General features: G+C 33.2%; 1 protein-coding gene across 5 annotated transcripts; it reads right to left on the reverse strand.

Annotated features, from left to right (window-relative positions):
* Window positions 1-8,253: 8,253 nt before the first annotated feature.
* Window positions 8,254-18,558, reverse strand: LOC107934937 (disease resistance protein RPV1). 5 transcript variants are annotated; one of them, XR_005919917.1, is made up of 7 exons: window positions 17,716-18,558; window positions 16,548-17,631; window positions 15,877-16,194; window positions 10,215-10,323; window positions 9,877-10,028; window positions 8,980-9,089; window positions 8,254-8,748 (listed from the first exon to the last, which is right to left on the reverse strand). XR_005919917.1 is itself a non-coding variant. In XM_041103641.1 (4 exons), exons 1-4 carry the CDS (start codon window positions 18,339-18,341, stop codon window positions 15,610-15,612), a joined length of 2,091 nt encoding a protein of 696 aa, XP_040959575.1. In that variant the 5' UTR covers window positions 18,342-18,558; the 3' UTR covers window positions 14,830-15,609. The 5 variants fall into 5 exon arrangements, 1 of the variants encoding a protein (XP_040959575.1); XR_005919916.1 differs by having other exon boundaries at window positions 9,877-10,060; XR_005919918.1 differs by lacking the exon at window positions 15,877-16,194 and having other exon boundaries at window positions 9,877-10,060.
* Between the last annotated feature and the right edge of the window lie 508 nt (window positions 18,559-19,066).

The following is a 19,066-nucleotide window of genomic DNA, read 5'->3' on the forward strand; positions in this document are numbered from 1 at the left end:
GACAGACAATAAAACTGAAGGATCCGCAGCGCAAATAACCCATTCGGCCTTGAGAACGCGCGGATCCTCTGCTTAACCGGGTCGGGTCTTTGGGTCAAACGCGAAACGACGTCGTTTTGGCTATCGTCACTTAAGCCCAAAACGACGCCGTATAGATACCCATATAAATAGCCTAATTAAAACTAAAAAACAGAACATCAGCCCAGTATTAAAAAAAAAACCCTGAGGGTTTCTCAAATCCTCTCAAACTCCCCTTCTCCGGTCCAAGGGTTCCGGCCGAAGGCCACCGTAGCGCCGCCGTGACTCTGCCGTCATCGGTGATCGGAGCAACGCAAAGGTCCGGTCTTTTACCCGATTTAAAGGCCATTTGAAGGCCGAAGCCTCTAGGCTCGAAGGCCGAAAGAAGAGAAACCCCCACGGCCTCCCTTCGGTCCCGATTTCACCGACCAAGGCGGTTCCGGCGACGGACCTTGCATGCGGCCCTAGGTAAGTTTCTTCTCTTCCCTTTTATTTTTTATTTTCGTAAATAAAAAAATAAAAAAAATATAAAAAAACTAGATCTAAAACGCACACAAAAAAAAAACGAAATCCCCTTCTCTGATTCAAAATCGATATCTTTATTCCTATCCGCCTCCACTACAAGCAGTGGCCTATGGCCTTTATAGCCGATTACCACTTTTCATTTTTTATTCTTTTTGCTTTTTGCTCTTTTTCGTTGTATTCTTTTGTTGCGTGTGCTTTTCTCTTGCAGGTGTCAGACGCGTGGACACGCGAAGTCGTCGATTGGCAAGCAACGGCGGCGGCCAGGAGGCGTGCGGGGAGGCTGAGCGACGCACGTGGGTAGTAGGGGTTAGGGTTTGCTACTGCTAAAAGTTTGTTATGGGCTATTAGGTTTGGGCTTGAATTTAGGTTTGGGCATTTTGGGTTAATTTTTGTTGTAATGGACTGGAAGTGTTTTATTAGTTTGGTTTGCTTGGGTTGGTTTGCTGGTATGGGCCCGGGCAAAATTTGGGTCTTACAATAAGTACTTTATTTCCACTAAGAGAGGAACACATTCATGGTTCCACCCACAAATGGGAGAAGCACAAAGGTTGTTGAGTCGTGTAGTAATTGAATTTTAACTACTAATGGAAGGAAAAACATCATGATTTTGCCGTCTGGTTTAATACATTTTTGTTTCCTTTTACAAGCTTAAGACCAAAACAAAACCTTGTGCTCATCTCTTTGCTGCAGTAAACTACTGTTTTACGCTACTTTTGCCACCCTTCTCATGGCTCCATTTTTCCATAAACTCATTAGATGAGGATTCAATTTTTTATTAAATCAATTTAATCAGTTATAATTTACAAAAAAATTAACTTAATTAATTAAAGTTCAAGAATCATCGTAATCGAATTGACTTTATCTAGGTCCATTTAGTCGATTAATCAACTTTAAATTATTAGTTGGATTATTGGACTTGAATTAATATATATTTATTTGATGTATTATAAATAAATATATTCTAAATAATTAAAAACAATAAATTAAGTCGACTTTTTCTGTCATGTCAATTTAAAAATTAATCGATTGAAATAATTAACAAAACCGAATTCATAATACAAAAAATCATTCAAACCATTAAAACGATTAATTCAATTAGTCGACACACTTTTAAGAAACAAATTACTATCATATACAACACAAACAAACAGTCTCTATAACTCGAACTAATGACATGTGCTAGGAGTGAACACTATAGGCCAAGCACTAGGTTTCTCATAACTCCATTTGCATTATTGTTTTTCTATAAATTAAAATCGGGATTAAATGTTGGATATAAATATATATATTTATTAGTTTAATTTATTATTTTTAATAAATACAGAAAGGTTATGCACTCTGATATGTATATATACAATCAATCACCTCACAACAGCTGGCATCACCCCATCTGCAAAAGCTGATATTTTCCATAAACATTTTCTTTACAAATTCAAAATTTCAATCTTCTAAATCTAAGAAAATCCCATTCCAGATTTCAGGAAAAAATATGAAGCTATGTGTCTAGTAATGCATCTTCATCATTGATGAATATTGGAACTTTCTTTACAGGTGGCATGAAATATCTTTCTGTATATCCAAGCTTACGAAATTTAATTGATATCCAGTGTAAAATATTTTGGGTTTAAGTTTGCAGAGTGAGTTGGAAGTTTTTATTTGGGTAGTTTTCTTTTAACGTAGTAAATGAGTATGTAATGTAAGTGTGTTTCCATCGTATGTGTGAATACGAAAAATTAATATGTTAATTTCTAATTATTTAATAATATTTCAGTAAATTTTTAATGTTATTGACATAATTTTGATAATTTTTTTTATTTTGAACGTTAAATCCTGAACTAAAAACTATAAACTATTAATCTTGAGTCTTGAATCCGAATTTGTGGTTCGGGATTCTGGGTTCGAATTCGAGTTCTAAATTTGAGATTTGAGGTTTAAGGTAAAAAAATTATCAAAAATATGTATCAATAACATGAAAAAATTTATTGAAGTATCATTAAATAATTGAAAAGAATCATAGATAATGTGATAAGAAGAGTCGATAAAATAATTTTTCGTGTGAATACTATCCTCTATTTATATTGTACTAAAAAATTCAAATTGAATTTGTATGTAAACATTAACCCAAACACCCCATCAAGATTCATGAATCAGACCATGAATTTCTGCATTAAAAACCATTTGAATGACGTGCTTGCAACAACTATCACTAACAACAACCAACTAGCTAAAATAGAAAAAAATTATAATGCTAAAGGAACTGAACTCGTATATCAAAACATGAAGAATTAAGTATAGTTTTTATAGTTTAAATGTTTCTAGAGCAATAAATTACAAGTGGCTAGACATGTTTAGTGATCAAAAAAGAAAAACACCAGACAAAGGTATGGTTTTAGTTTGTTCATTGGTTCTGATTCCACTCTAATTTACCAAATATATGGATAACCCAAACTCCATATTGCAATTATACAAAATGGGGTTCGTGGGACTTTGTGTTTTATGCAAAAACTTGCGTTTAGTTTAGTAATAAAAGGATGTTTATTCATAGAACTTATTTGGATTTAAACTTTTGTAAGGCTTTATTTAAGTATCTGTCATATGATTATCCTTTAATTGTTCCGTATCAAAAGATAAATCTCAAAAAAAGTAGATAAGACCCCTAGGGAATGCAGGGGGTGAATGGGTGGAAAATTCCAAAGGAGTGGAAAGCAATGGCTGCAATCATAGGAAAAGACAATGCCTTTATTTTAGGGGGAAATATGCAAATGGACAACGACATATTGGTTGTGGAGCATAAAATAAAGGTTGAGATTTTAGATTTGATATTGTACAGCTTAGCTCCACTCAATTTTCTGAGCACCATTTTTCTTTATGTTTGATAATGGTGCATGCATAATTACAGATGATTTCATCAAAAGGTCATCTCTATCACTATTTTGTCTGCGAAGAATTTTAACTTTGTACTGTGCCATGTCTAATCATCTTGAATGTGATAAGGATGATGATAATGATTAAAATCTAAAATAATCACATTTAAACCCTGTTTTATCTATTATAATGTACTTTTTGTCTGTGTTTGTTTAAAGTGGATATGGTCCAGAGTGAGAAAGTGGCTATAATTAATTTGTTGAATGTGATGTATCAACTAAATAGATTAAACTCAAAATTATATGGAAATATAAAGTGATAGAATAATTATTGCTTAGTAACTTAAGTTGCCCATTACAATTTCCACTAATTATATAAAAAACATGTTATAGGAAAAATTCACTTCTTAATTTAACTTTAAAAACTTTTTGTTACCATTCATGAATCACCTTTTGATATTGGGAATTCCTTATAAATTATTGAAATATAATGTTGAGTTCAAGAAATACATCATTTGGATGGAACCAACTTGGCTCTAATATGTCATAAGTGTTATTTATTAAGAATTTAATGGAAACAACTGAATTATGAATATAGAGAGTAAAATAAACATGAATAATATGATAATCTTAAAATTTAAATTTGCTATAAGTCTTTATATTTTTCATAAATTTAAAATTTAATCTAATTTTCAGATTTTAGAATTCAAGTCTAACTATTAACACTGTTAAACTTATTTTGTTAATTTCAGATTCATTATAGAATCGTTTTTTTTAATTTCAAAAAGTCACACCAATAAATTTGACAAAAAAAATATTTGTATTAACAATTAAACCTAGATTTTAAAATCTGAAAAGTAGAAAGATTAAATTCAAAATTTGTGAAAAATACAAAAATTATGAAATATTTTAACCTAAGTAGAAAAGAAATTTAATTCAAGTTTTAAATGCTTAAACAACATGAGTGGCAATAACAAAAGTTTCAGCCCAAATTGATTTCATGATCGAAGTCCATGAATCATAGAATCACATGCACCATGGTCTCTAAGTCTAATGGGTCTACCATGAAACCAACTCTACACTTCAAACTAAACCCAAATGATTCATTTGGATTTATTATAATTTTCTTCTCTAGCTTTATTGGGTTTCCCTATGGGATCAACATAAGCTCACCAATTTATCTAAGATTTATCCCTTTTAAAATACTTCACCAACACTGAATTGCCAGAACCCAGAAAGGGCGCCTTTAAAAAAAATACTTCAAATTTGTGTTGAGCCGCGATGAATAGAATCAATAAGACAACCCTGTTCACAAATTCCGTTCTCTCAAAATATTAGTTCAAACACTTGTATAAAGTGTTTCATTTTCTATCATAGGTAATTCATAAGACTGAGGTCTTAGGTTTAGTGCATGGTGCTTTGGCATTTTATGTGAACGCCACATTTCTTCACCTTTATTTGATGGACTTCATTGAATTTGGTTTCTGGAGTTTCTTCTACTACTGGATTGAAAATTTCTACGTAGAAAATAAATGAGCCTCCTCGTAATAATTTTTGTCTTTGTTAACCAAATTCTCAGTAGACAGGATAAAAGAATATCACCTATATATATTTTTGTTCTGTCTTAAATTGTATCTTGTAACATCATTATCACCAGCTGCTTTCAATTGATATCTGTAGATAAATGTAAGTTGAACATAGTGGTAGCAAAAACATAACCCTTTTGAAGTAACCTTGCCAAATACATTGAATTAAGTGACAAAACACAAGGTTTGATAATAAAAATTAAAATAAATTTGTTAAGATCTACTTGTAATCTCAAAGTAAAGGACTTTTAATGGGACACAAACGGTGAGAAGAATAATCTATTTGTTAATATTTTCTGAAATAGAAACCAATCCAATTTTTTATTAGAGAAAATTAAACCATTACTAACATAAAATACTGTGTTTTTTAAGGAAAAATAATAATCATTGAAGGAAAATTAATGGAGATACTGTATAATTAAATCTCAACTATTCTTTTTTCGATAAAAAAGAACAATTTTAAGCGATTACAATATAAAACATAAAACTAAAGCAATGTAAAAGCATGATTGCGATCAGCCAGCAATATACCCTGTATTGATAATGGAGGTTCTTCAAACAGCTGTAAACTTATGAATCCAACAGTAGAAGTTCGGACCATGCCATCAGTAACTTCATTCTAAAATCTCAACTATCATTTGATTGCTTAAAATTGAATTCCGTGACAGTAGAAGTTTTGTGGTAATGCATTGAAATCTCCAAACTCCATAATTGAAAATTTCACTGCAATATTCAACAGCACTATCTCTGCAAATCCCAAATAGATAATGGTCTCAAAATCTCAGTTCAAGCACAAAGTATAAAGCGAGCATTCAGAAGAAGAAATTAAAAGCTTACTTGTTACTCCTCTTTTGTATAGTTAAAGCTCCAACTATAATGGCCTTTCCGAAGATGTACCATTAATTCCCTATGAATTAAATGCAATTAAAGCTTACATTATTATATCTCAAACACTTGATACACGTCTTTAGCCTTCCATAGCCTACTATGCCTTCCAGGGTCCATAGATTCTTGGCGAACAATGTCTTTGCCCATCTCTTGAAGCATATCATGCATATCAATCAATCCAAAATATGATCTAACAAGTAGGTACTTGTCGATCAAGTAGCTTATTCCACACACAACACCTTATAACAACAACTTAGAAATTCTTTTACATCTTTTTCTGATGTTCCTTCAAACAAGATTGCAATATCAAGGAATATATTCTTCTCTAGTTCATCCAAATCATCGAAACTATTCCTCAAAATTGGGAATTAGAAATCATAAAGTAATTATAAGAAAGGGTAGTTATTGCTTTATAATTATAAGAAATTCTAATTCTCAAGATTTATTTATCTCACATAGAGCAATTAATCTTAAAAAAGAAAAAAACATAATTTCATATTTTTTTTTTCAAAAGTAAAAGTCATCTTGACTAATTACCTATGCAATCCTTCAATTTTCAATCCCTTATATGAATTGGAGAGTGTATTTTTTTAACTCAATATTAGAAATGTATTTGGGGTGTTACAATTACATTCAATTTACTATGAATCACAAATTACAAATAATTACACAAATTAGATAACTTTGAGGCAATTTAATATATATTTTTAATTGTATCTTGTGTTTAAATGAGCAGAAAATCAAAATTTTTTGTCCCCCAATTTAAAGTCTTTTTCCCTTATTTGATAATTTTGCTATTAAATTATTGATGAAAAATTATGAGCAAAAAGTAAAGATGAGGAAATATTTTTTTTATAATTTTAATTTTTTTCTATTTTTAGATTTAGGACCAAATTAAGATAATATGTAAATGTTATGGGATAATTTTTTTAATTATGACTAAACTGAAACATGTAAAATTTGAGGGTTAAATTTATTATTATACCAATTTTTGAATTGCTACCTCTCCCTTTGATCAAAGACTTAAAAGACATTTAACCGGAATAGACCAAAAATAAAATAAACCTAATTAGTTGGGTGACCATTTTGAAAGTTTAAAAAGTTAAGAGACTAAAAAAGAAAATTTAACATTGTTGAATGACTTGCAATATAGTTTACCAAAAACAATTTACTTACATAAAATATAATATTAAAGAACTGTTTAGTACTTTTTGCATTTAAAATTATTTATATTTTAATGCATTGTAAATTATAATTTATGTGTTGTGGAAAAATAGCTTCACATGCATGCATGACATGAGCTACTTTGATCGGCTTTTAGCTTTGTTTAGAAGGGTGAAAATAAAATTAGATGAAAAATTGAAGAGGTAAAAAAATAGAAAGATATAAAATATAAATTTTACTTTCAGATATGTACTTGGTATAGTCGAAAAATTAAAAGAAATAAAATAAAATACTTAAAAATGTATAATATTGAATTAGCATTCATATTTATATCATTTTTTTTATTGTCAGTCCAATTTGAAATGATTAACTTACATAGCAGTCACCATTTTCCAATGAAATTAAAGTTTTTTAGAACATTTTTCTAAAAAAATTCTGTAGCATGATGCCTAACATTATATGTATGTTTAACTTTTCTTCGGTAGGAGACTTCAAAGAAACCTAACCAAGCGAATCTTCCTTGGTATTTTTCCTACTTTTTCAAATTGTGGGAAATTTTTGTTACTTTTTCAAACCTAATATTATAGCTGTGATTATTTTGTTACTTTTTAAAATTAAATTATCAAAACATAAATTTACCAATGGTTTAGTAACCTTGTTAAATACATGACAAAACACATGGTTTGATGATAATAATTAAAATACATTTGTTGAGATCTGCTTGTAATCTCAAAGTAAAGGACTTTCAATGGGACAAATATTGTGAAGAGAATAATCTATTTGTTACTATTTTCTGAAATAGAAATCAATCCAATTTTTTATTAGAGCAAATTAAACCATCAATAACATAAAATCTGAATATGTTTTTGTAAGGAAAAAATGTAATAATCATTGAAGGAAAATTCAGTGAGTATAGAGATACCATATAATTAAATCTCAACTATCCTTTGATTGCTCAAAATTGAAGCCTATGACATGAATTGAGCACCAAATCTGTAAGCTTTTTTTATGAACTCTTAACTTGAAGCGCCTCAACTTTTTTTGCTAATGCAATGAAATCTCCTAATTCCATAATTGAAATTTTCACTGCAATATTCAACAGCACTATCTCTGCAAATCCCCAATAGATAATGGCCTCAAAATCTCAGTTCTGTTGGAGATATGAACTAAGAAAGAAATGTGGAGAAGAAAGGAGTATGATAGCAGTATGAAATTAATCTGCTAGTATTTTCATTAATTTTTCAACAAGAAAAACAGTATTATTTATAATAAGATTCCTTTCTTTGTTCTCTACTAAAAACATCTAATCTCCTAAACAACTGAGAAAACATAATTTGTACGCAAAGATTAACATGACAAAACTAGCATCTAAACATTTTTTCAAGGAAAAGTCAATTATCAATTCATCACTCCCATGACAGTTCGCCATCCTTCTCATATTTTGATTGTGCGCCAAATGATTCATGTTTGGACTATCCGTCATGAGTGTTCGCCATTTGGACTGTTTGCCCATGTGTGTTCGCCATTTACGCTATTTGCCATGTGTGCTCGCCATAGCATGGTTGGCCATCTCGCAACAAGTTCAAGCACAAAGTATAAAGTAAGCATTCAGTAGAAGAAATTAAAAGCTTACTTGTTCCTCCTCTTTTGTATAGTTAAAGCTCCAACTATAATGGCCTTTCCAAGGATGTACTATTAATTCCCTATGAATTAAAACCAATCCACAGCTAGTCAGTATGAACCTTAAATATCTTAATATCTCCTCACTACAATGCTCAAACAACTTGAGAGCAGTTACATACAAAGAAATTTGAGCCCAAATTGATAAGAAAAGAAAATATTAAGTTGCAGCAGGTTGAATAGAATGAAGAAGGCAAATCAGTTCGAATACAGGTATAAAGCAAGCATTAAGTAAAACAAATTGAAGCTCTTACAGCTTGCTTCTTCCTCCTTGTATGGCTAAAACTCCAATTCAGCGGTGGCATTATTAAAGGTCTAAAGATCTTCATTCCCTATTGTCTCTGTCTTTTGTTATCTTCATTCCCTTCATAGAATCAAATTTAGAATGTCAAAGCTTAATCTATAAAATCACATACACCATGGCCTCTAAGTCCAACGGGTCTACCATGCAGGTGTGAAATGTTCTCTGGGTTTGTTTTGAAAATAAAAGTTAAATTTCAATAATTAATATTTTTTGAATGGTTTAATAATTATTTTTTAATCACTATTATTAAATGTGTTTATTTATTCAATGTAAATATTTTTGTATTTAGCTAATTTTTTTATTTTTTAAAATTAATATAGTTTTAAATTTGTATATTATTTAAAAAATAATTTCAAATTAAATACATAAAATATGAAACTAAAATATGACATTAGAAACTAGTAAAATATGAGATATGTACGATGTTAAAATGAAAATAAAATTAATTAAATTGTGAGTAAAAATGAAATTTAAAGTATAATAAAATTAAAATTTATAAAAAGTATTAAAATAAAACTTTGAGTGATAAATTTAAGATTTTTTTAATGCAACTGTTATGGTTTCAAATCTTACCGTATGCATACTTTTTATTTTTTAAATATAAAACTATGATAACATCGAATAATTTAATTTATTTTAAATACAAAAGGATATTTAGTAATTTTCTTAATTAAATTAATGCCCAATAGACTGATAACACCAATCTAATCAGGGGTTTTAATAACTGAACCTAAATTGATATTTAGTCTAATTATCATCTTAAAAAAAGAAGCCCCAGCTTCTAAAGCTGAATAGACTGGTGTGAGCTCTGCCTTCATTATAGATCTCATTGACCAAAGTGACTGACCTGTAGTTCCTCAGCCTATGCTCATCCCCGACGACCCTAAAGCTCGATGCACGCTTCAAGTAGTCAAAATTATCGGTCCTCCCGGTACTCGTCGAATCTGGAAGACTCGAAACGAAGGTGACTTCCCCAACGCTCCCCACACTTTCCGTAGCCTGCGCTCAGTTGTGGCTCTTGATTAATTGATCTGATAATCAAAATCCAAGAAAATAAAATATTAAGTTGCACCATGATGAATGGAATGAAGAAGGCAAATCTGTTGACAACTTGCGTTGTCTCAAAATCTCAGTTCAAACACTTGAATAAAGCAAGAATTCAATAAACCAAGTTAAAGTTCTTACAGCTTAATTGTTCCTCCTTGTATGGCTAAAACTCAAATCAAGCAGTGGCATCATTAAAGCTCCAAAGATTTGTCACCCACTATTGTCTCTATTCTGTCTTCTTCATTCCCTTCATAGAATCAAATTTAGAACGTCAAACCTTAATCTCTAGGTTATGGCTAACTTATACTACAAAAACTACAGATGAAATAAAGCTCACTTATGCAACTGAAGAATTAGGTTTAGTGCTTAAGTGTGCCTAGGACTTTTATGTTGTGGGGGTGGTGCTGGGTTCTTCATCCATATAAGATACATGTACACCACATTTCTCCACCTTTATATATTCGTCTTCAATTTTTTCTCCTTCATTGTAAATGGAATTTGAAATGTTGAATTCAAATGAAGCCTCCTCATAATCCTCGTCTTTTACAACCATTTCGTCTTTAAACAGAATCAGCACATGATCACCTGTACACCGCTCCGTCTCATCCTCTATAGAGGAACTCCAGTCACTTGTGAACTTTTCATTAACACCAGCACTGGCGGTTGTCAATTGGTATTTGCAGATAAATCTAAGAGATTCATGGCGGTAGCAGCGCGTGAAATCCGCCACAAGGCAGATGGAAAAGGCCAAGAATCTGCTCCCACTGGACCCGTTTGGGGCTATCTTCAAAACTAATGAAGAACTCATGCTCTGATACTCGAACTTATTTGCCGAAATTTTGTTTCCTGGGAAACAACAAAATAATTCGATTCGGCTAAAAGCATCATCCCATGTCAATCTAACTTTCTCTGCTAGGTATCCAATTTTGAGCATGACATTTGCCTCAATGTTATCAATTGAATCTTGATTCAAGCTGATGCAATTACTGAAAAACATGCCACACTCATCGACAACATCATCATCCAAAGGATCGAGAAATGAATTTTTATCTGCAAATGATACTTTCTCTAATGATGTACAACCACGTGCATCCAAGAACTCCATATATGGTGGAAGCTCTGAGAGCAATTTAAGACTCTCGCAATGATCCATTTCCAACCAATCAATGGTTTCAGATATCAAGATTGGTGAGGACACATCTGTTGAATATTGGCAATATCCCACATTAGGAAAAGATAGAAAGGGAGGGGGTTTGGTTTGTTATATATAGAACCCCTCCCCCTTTGGTTGTATCATCCCAAAATCTTCTCCTTTGTAATATTTCTAGAGGAAATATTAATTTGGTAGTGTCCGAGGACGTAAGCTAAATTGGCCGAACCTCGTTAAAACTCTGGTATTTTATTTCTTATTTGTTTGCTTTTATTTAATAGCTTTATGTTGGTTATATTTATTTAGTTATTATTGCTATAAATATCTAAGTGAGTTCTGTCTAGTTGTTGGGTTTTAAGCGGGACCATTGTGACCCCTCCAATTTAACTGGGAATTTTCTTAGTATAATTGTTGGCATAATAATTATCTAAATATTTCTGATAATATTGTTATTAATATTATCGTCGCTTCCGCAACAATTGGTATCCGAGCCAAGGTTTTGTAGTATGCTCTGTGTTTGCAGCTTAGTTTGATCTTACACATCAGAAACATTTCCGAAAGCTTGTGGGTATTCTGCATTTGGTGGCTATTAAGTAGAAGCTATGGCAAAAATGACAGAAGAAAAACCATCCATATCAACAACTTCCACTTCGTACATTTTGCCGAGGATTGGAACTGCAAATACGAGATTTGTAGTGGAAATTTTTGATGGAACAGGTCATTTCGGCATGTGGCAAAGTGAGCTTCTAGATGCCCTCTTTCAACAGGGTCTAGATATTGCCATTGAGGAAGAAAAACCAGAAGGGGTTGATGATAAAGAATGGAAGACCATCAACCGATTGGCATGTGGTACAATTCGATCATGTCTTTCCAGAGAGCAGAAGTATACATTCAGTAAAGAGACTTCTGCAAGTAAATTGTGGAAAGCATTGGAGGAGAAATTTCTGAAGAAGAACAGTCAAAATAAGTTACATATGAAGAAAAGACTGTTTCGTTTCAGTTATGTTCCTGGTACCACGATGAACGAGCACATTACCAATTTTAATCAGCTGGTGGCTGATTTGTTGAATTTGGATGTGACTTTTGAAGACGAAGACTTGGCGTTAATGTTGTTGGGATCGCTTCCTGAGGAGTTTGAGTACCTTGAAACTACTCTACTTCATGGAAAATCGGAAGTAACTTTCAATGAAGTAACTGCTGCATTGTATAGCTATGAACTACGCCGAAAGGATAAGTTGAAAGGTTCAGGTGAAGCAGCAGTGGAAGCATTGGTAACAAGAGGTCGTCAGCAAAGTCAGTCTAAGGGGAAGAGAAGAAAGTCCAAAGGTCGAGCTGTTGCCAAAGATGAATGTTCTTTTTGCAAAGAAAAAGGACATTGGAAGAAAGATTGTCCAAAATTGAAGAAAAAAGGGAAGACTCCGCAAGATGCAAATGTTGCAGAATGCAATAGTGAAGCAGAGTCAGACTTTTCTCTTAGTATGACATCGTCAACATTATATGCAGATGAGTGGATCATGGATTCTGGTTGTTCCTATCATATGTGTCCCATTCGGGAATGGTTCTTTGAATTTCAAAAACTAGATGAAGGGGTTGTTTACATGGGTAATGATAACACATGTAAAATAGCCGGGATAGGTTCAATTAAACTGAGGAGTCATGATGGATCTACTAGAATTTTGCGGGATGTACGATATGTCCCAAAGTTGAAGAAGAATCTCATCTCTTTGGGGTCGTTAGAATCTAAAGGCCTAGTTGTGACAATACGAGATGGAGTTCTTAAAGCAACTTCAGGAGCATTGGTGATGTTGAAAGGCATAAGAAAGAACAATCTGTATTACTACCAAGGTAGTACAGTGGTCGGGACAACAGCAGCAGCAATTACGAGTACCAAGAAGGACGCTGAGGCAACACAGCTGTGGCATATGCGTTTGGGCCATGCTGGTGAAAAATCCTTGCAAACTCTAGCCAAGCAAGGATTATTGAAAGGTACAAAGACTTGCAAACTTGAATTTTGCGAGCATTGTGTTCTGGGAAAACAACGAAGGGTGAAATTTGGCACTGGGATTCACAATACTAAAGGTATTCTGGATTATGTGCATTCTGATGTATGGGGACCGTCCAAGACTCCATCACTTGGAGGAAGACGTTATTTTGTCACCTTTATTGATGATTTTTCCAGACGAGTTTGGGTGTTTCCTATGAAGAACAAAGATGAGGTGCTTGAAGTTTTCCTTAAGTGGAAAACTAAAGTTGAAAATCAGACAGGAAGGAAGATTAAGGTTCTCCGATCAGACAACGGTGGAGAATATAAAAGCGATCCTTTCCTGAAGATATGCCAAGATTGTGGCATAGTAAGGCACTTCACCGTAGGTGGAACACCGCAACAGAATGGGGTGGCAGAGCGTATGAATCGAACGCTTGTGGAGAAAGTTCGATGTATGTTATCTAATGCTGGATTAGATAGAAAGTTTTGGGCTGAGGCTGTGACGTACGCTCAACATCTCATCAATCATTTGCCATCATCTGCTATAAATGGCAAGACTCCTTTGGAGAAATGGTATGGAAAACCTGCTACTGATTATGACACCTTGCGCATTTTTGGTTCTATTGCATATTATCATGTGAAAGAATCAAAGTTAGATCCAAGAGCAAAGAAGGCTCTATTCATGGGCTTCAATGCTGGTGTTAAGGGATATCGTTTGTGGTGTCTAGAGGCAAAGAAGACGATAATCAGTAGGGATGTTACCTTTCATGAATCTGCCATGTTGAATAAGGTAAATCCAGAAGGAGTGAGTAGTACTTCGCAGCAGGTGGAGTGTACTCCGCAGCAGGTGGAGTTTGAGCAGAGTGTGGTAATTCCAGCAGAAGGTACCACTAGTGATTCTTCATTGGCAGATGCAGAGTCAGATGAGGAAGAGGTTTCTACCCAAGAACCTCAACAGCAATCAGAGCCAATTGCAGTCAGAAGGCAGAGACGAGAAATTCAGAAACCAGCTCGTTTCACTGACATGGTAGCTTATGCACTTCCAGTTGTTGATAATATTCCATCCACTTACACCGAAGCCATTCAGAGTTTAGAGAATAATAGATGGTTAGGTGCAATGGAAGAGGAAATGCAATCTCTAGAGAAAAACAAGACGTGGAAGCTGGCACAACTACCAAAAGGGAAGAAGGCGATTGGTTGCAAATTTGAAGACACTATTGAAGTTAGTGTTATGAGAAGATGTTCGAAGATGTGGAATATCGCCAAGGTGGAGATTTGTTGAATATTGGCAATATCCCACATTAGGAAAAGATAGAAAGGGAGGGGGTTTGGTTTGTTATATATAGAACCCCTCCCCCTTTGGTTGTATCATCCCAAAATCTTCTCCTTTGTAATATTTCTAGAGGAAATATTAATTTGGTAGTGTCCGAGGACGTAAGCTAAATTGGCCGAACCTCGTTAAAACTCTGGTATTTTATTTCTTATTTGTTTGCTTTTATTTAATAGCTTTATGTTGGTTATATTTATTTAGTTATTATTGCTATAAATATCTAAGTGAGTTCTGTCTAGTTGTTGGGTTTTAAGCGGGACCATTGTGACCCCTCCAATTTAACTGGGAATTTTCTTAGTATAATTGTTGGCATAATAATTATCTAAATATTTCTGATAATATTGTTATTAATATTATCGTCGCTTCCGCAACAACATCAACTGTTGGAATCTCTCTTGAACCGAACGGGATGATATTGCATTGTAGCTTTTGAATAGTTGAGAAGCTCATCGTTAGCGTCTGAAGATTATTTAGAGAGTCTAAAGACAAGGTCGCTTCCTTAATTTGAGTCCCAGATAAATCTAATTCTCTTAAGCTTCTTGGGATTTCTGGGAATTCCATAATTGGGCAATGACTAAGATTCAGATCACGAAGGGATTCCATCTTGATCAATACAATTTTGACCCTTGAGCCACTCATATTTAAGCTCTGAAGATTACTTGGAGTGTCAAGAGACAAGCACACCTCTTCAATTTGAGTTTTAGATAAGTTTAAATTTATCAAACTTCTTGGAATTTCTGGGAATTCGACCATTGGACAATTACTAAGTTCCATATCACGAAGTGATTCCAACTTTGAAATATTTCTTGATACAATATTGACGTTTGAGTTTTTCAAGCACAACTTTCTGAGCCCGACCAGATGCTCAATTGAAGCAGGCACTTCTATTTTAGATCTATGTAATTCTAAAATAGGAAAGTGTTTTGGGACCTCGGGAAACCTCTTGAGATTATTACATCCTGCCAGTCCAAGTTTCTTAAGTGATACTAAATGACTGAGGCAAGGAAGTTCAACCAAACTTTCACAGCACCAACAGTGAAGGATTTCAAGGTTGATTGCTCCTAATAGACTAGGAATCCCTCCTTAATTTCTTGCAACCAGAAACGTCAATTTCCCTTAAATTAACAAGACTCTGTGCAAAGAAAATATGAATAGTTATATTACTTCTAAACATCGTATAATTACTTTCGACCGTATAAAAAATGATAAATAATATTAATTTTATATTTAATGTATTATGGAGTATAAATTATAAACTATTTTTGAATCCATCATATTATAAACTATTTTTAAATTTCTAAAGTATCTCGGATGAAAAAAGTATGAAAGAATATACCTGATGATCATCATCATTCCAAAGATGTTCCATATGGCCACATACTAATTTCAGCACAACAAGATTCTTTGGATTAAAGCCTGATAGAGATTTGAAAGGATATTTATCCAAACAAAGATACCTTAGCTCATCAGGAAGAGATACGCTATCAACTTGGTCTTCAAGAAGTTTCTCTGCTGAACGCTCACCCCAAAATATCCCAGGAGTGTAGAAGAAGATAACTCTAAGATTAATCATTCCCTCAAAAATAGAACGATCTAACCGTAAGTTATCAATTTGAGACATGTCTAACTTTATTCCTTGAATTAGATTAATCCCCTAAGAACATAAACCAATATGTAAAGTATCAACACAAAGAAATTAATGGGCATTCCATTAAACAATTATATCAGGAAAAAAAAGTAATTATATTAGAAAAGTTCTAATTTTATTTTGTTTTCTTAAAGCAATGCATTAGATACTAACTCAATAAATCATTGTGAAAATCTCATGTTATATATCCTAAGATAATGCTCATTCACAGTGATATGTGCAGTAAACTTAAACTCCAAAACTAATTTCAAATAATAAAACTTGTTAACATTGGACAACACATAATTAATTGACTTCCTAATTAGAAGCACAGAAAGATATGAAAAATAAAAAAGAATATAAATACAACTAAAGCTTACTTTATTATAACTGAGCACTTGATACACGTCTTTAGCACTCCATAACCTACTACGCTTTCCAGGGTCTATAGATTCCTTGCGAACAATGTCTTTGCCCATCTCTTCAAGCATATCATGCATAAGAATCCCTCCATCATAAGATGTGCTATCAAGTAGGCACTTGTCGATCAAGTTGCTTATTCCACACACAGCACCCTTATAACAACAACTTAGAATTTCTTCTACATCTTTTTTGCATGTTCCTTTAAAGAAGATTGCAATATCAAGGAATATATTCTTCTCTACTTCATCCAAATCATCAAAACTACTTCTCAGAATCTGTGAAATTTTTGGTTGGTCATATTCTTTTAGTTTATCCACCTCACTTTCCCACTCTTTTCTAGACTTTTTATATAGTTTAGAACCCAAAACTCTAAGAGCAAGCGGACTTCCTCGGGCATACGCTATAAACTTGTTCGATAGGTCTCGAAAATCAGCAGCGGGATTCAATAGTTTAAATGCAAATGTAGAAAAAAGTTGAAGAGAGTCATCTTTATTTAACATCTTTACCTCATGTATTTTGTCAACACCTCCATTCTTAAGTACTTGTCTGTCTCTAGATGTTACAATAATTTTACTTCCATCACCAAAATGTTTAACACCAAAACAATCTATTTGGTCTGAGTCATTAACATCGTCAAGGACAACAAGTACTCTTTTATTGCTTAGCCTCTCTTGGATTAAAGTTGACCCAATTGAGGGGGTGTCTACATGAATTGCTTGGTTTAAGAGTTTGGAAAGAAGTTCATTTCGTAAAGATTCCATCCCCTGTTTTTTTAACTTCTCTCTAACATTTAGAAGAAAGCAATTATCTTCATACTTATAAGAGATTTCATTGTATATAACATCAGAGAGGGTAGTTTTGCCTATACCACCTTGTCCCCAGAGTCCTATTAGACGACTGTCTTCCTTCTCAATTAGCCTCAAAATCGTCTTTTTCTGATCATCTATTCCGATTAACTCTGCAGAAGCACTTCTAAACTTGCTACTCATCAACTTCTTTATAACATATTCAACGATATCCTTGATGTACTCAGTTTCAGGTCTAGCAAATAATAAAAAACTATAATTATATACGAAATATAAAACAATGATTATTAATATAAGATGATGAGAAAAATATAGTTACCTGTCGAATTTGCCTCCTTCTATATGCCATCCTTTTAATTTACCGATTTCAGCGAAGGCAGTTTTCCATCGTTGTACTTGATGTAGCCTATTTGATTCATGGTGAATGAAGGATGTTTTGAAACTACCACCAAGATTCCGCACATGAGAAGGATCAACATGGTAAAATATGGGAAGAACAATATGTCCTTGAGTGTCCTTGCGGTGCATGATGTCGGAGAGTTCAGCCAGGCATGATTTTGAAGAAGCATAGTCTACCGACAACACAATTATTGAGAGATTTGAGGCTGCAATTGCTCGAGAAAGTGCTTGCGAAAGTTGCTTCCCTTTTTCTAGTGTTTCTTCATCGAAGAAAACATTCATTCCTTTGTCTTTTAAAGCTTTGAGTAGATGAGCGGTGAAATTAAGGCGTGTGTCTTCACCTCTGAAGCTCAAGAAAACCTGATGCTTCAAACGAGTAGAAGAGGAAGAAGAGGCAATTGCTTGAGGAAGTGCTTGTGAAGGTTGCTCTGGTTTTTCATCATGAAAGAAGGCATTCATCATCGCGTCTTTCAGAGCTTTGAGCAGATGAGTGATGAAGTTAAGGCATGTGTCTGTTTGAGGAGAAGAGGAAGAGGAAGCAGCCATGAAAGAGTATTGATTGTGTGATTGAAGCAGGAGAGAGCAAGATAGATTTGTGAACCTTTGAAGAACACTGATAAAAATCTATTTTATAATAATATTTGCCATTTAGTGGTATCGATATGTGAACCTTTGAGTAAAAATGGGTAAAGAAAGTTGGGTGCATGGAGTTTTTTATTATTATTTTGCTCAGATGGGTTTGTAATCTCGAAATCAAAGTCTTCCAATAAGACAAAGAGCATCTATTTGTTAATATAATTTTTAAAATACAAATCTGTCCAATTATTTAAGGGTTATTATTTAATAAATTGATAAAATAAGTTTTTTTTTCATGTGGTAGCATAGGTTATTTAATAGCAACATTATATGATTTATTTTTATTATTTTTAATTTCATTTTTATACAGCCCAAAATAATTATACAATGCATCAAATTTTTTCTTTGAGCAGGTTCTTGTTAATCTAAGGGAAACTGACATTAGCTGTTGCAAGAATTTAAGGAAGATCCTTATTTTATTAGGAGCCATCAACCTTGAGGCTCTTCTGTGTCGGTGGTGTGAAAGTTGGCTGAACTTTCTTGCCTCAATCATTCAACATCACTTAGAAGGCTTAGACTTACCGGATCTCGTATTCTCAAGAAGGCTTTTGAGATCTCAAATTACTTTCCTATTTTAGAATTAAGTGAATAAAAAATAGATGAAGTGGCTAATTCAGTTGAGTATCCCATCCGAC

Source organism: Gossypium hirsutum, chromosome D10, assembly GCF_007990345.1.
Source record: "Gossypium hirsutum isolate 1008001.06 chromosome D10, Gossypium_hirsutum_v2.1, whole genome shotgun sequence".
Taxonomy (NCBI): Eukaryota; Viridiplantae; Streptophyta; class Magnoliopsida; order Malvales; family Malvaceae; genus Gossypium; species Gossypium hirsutum.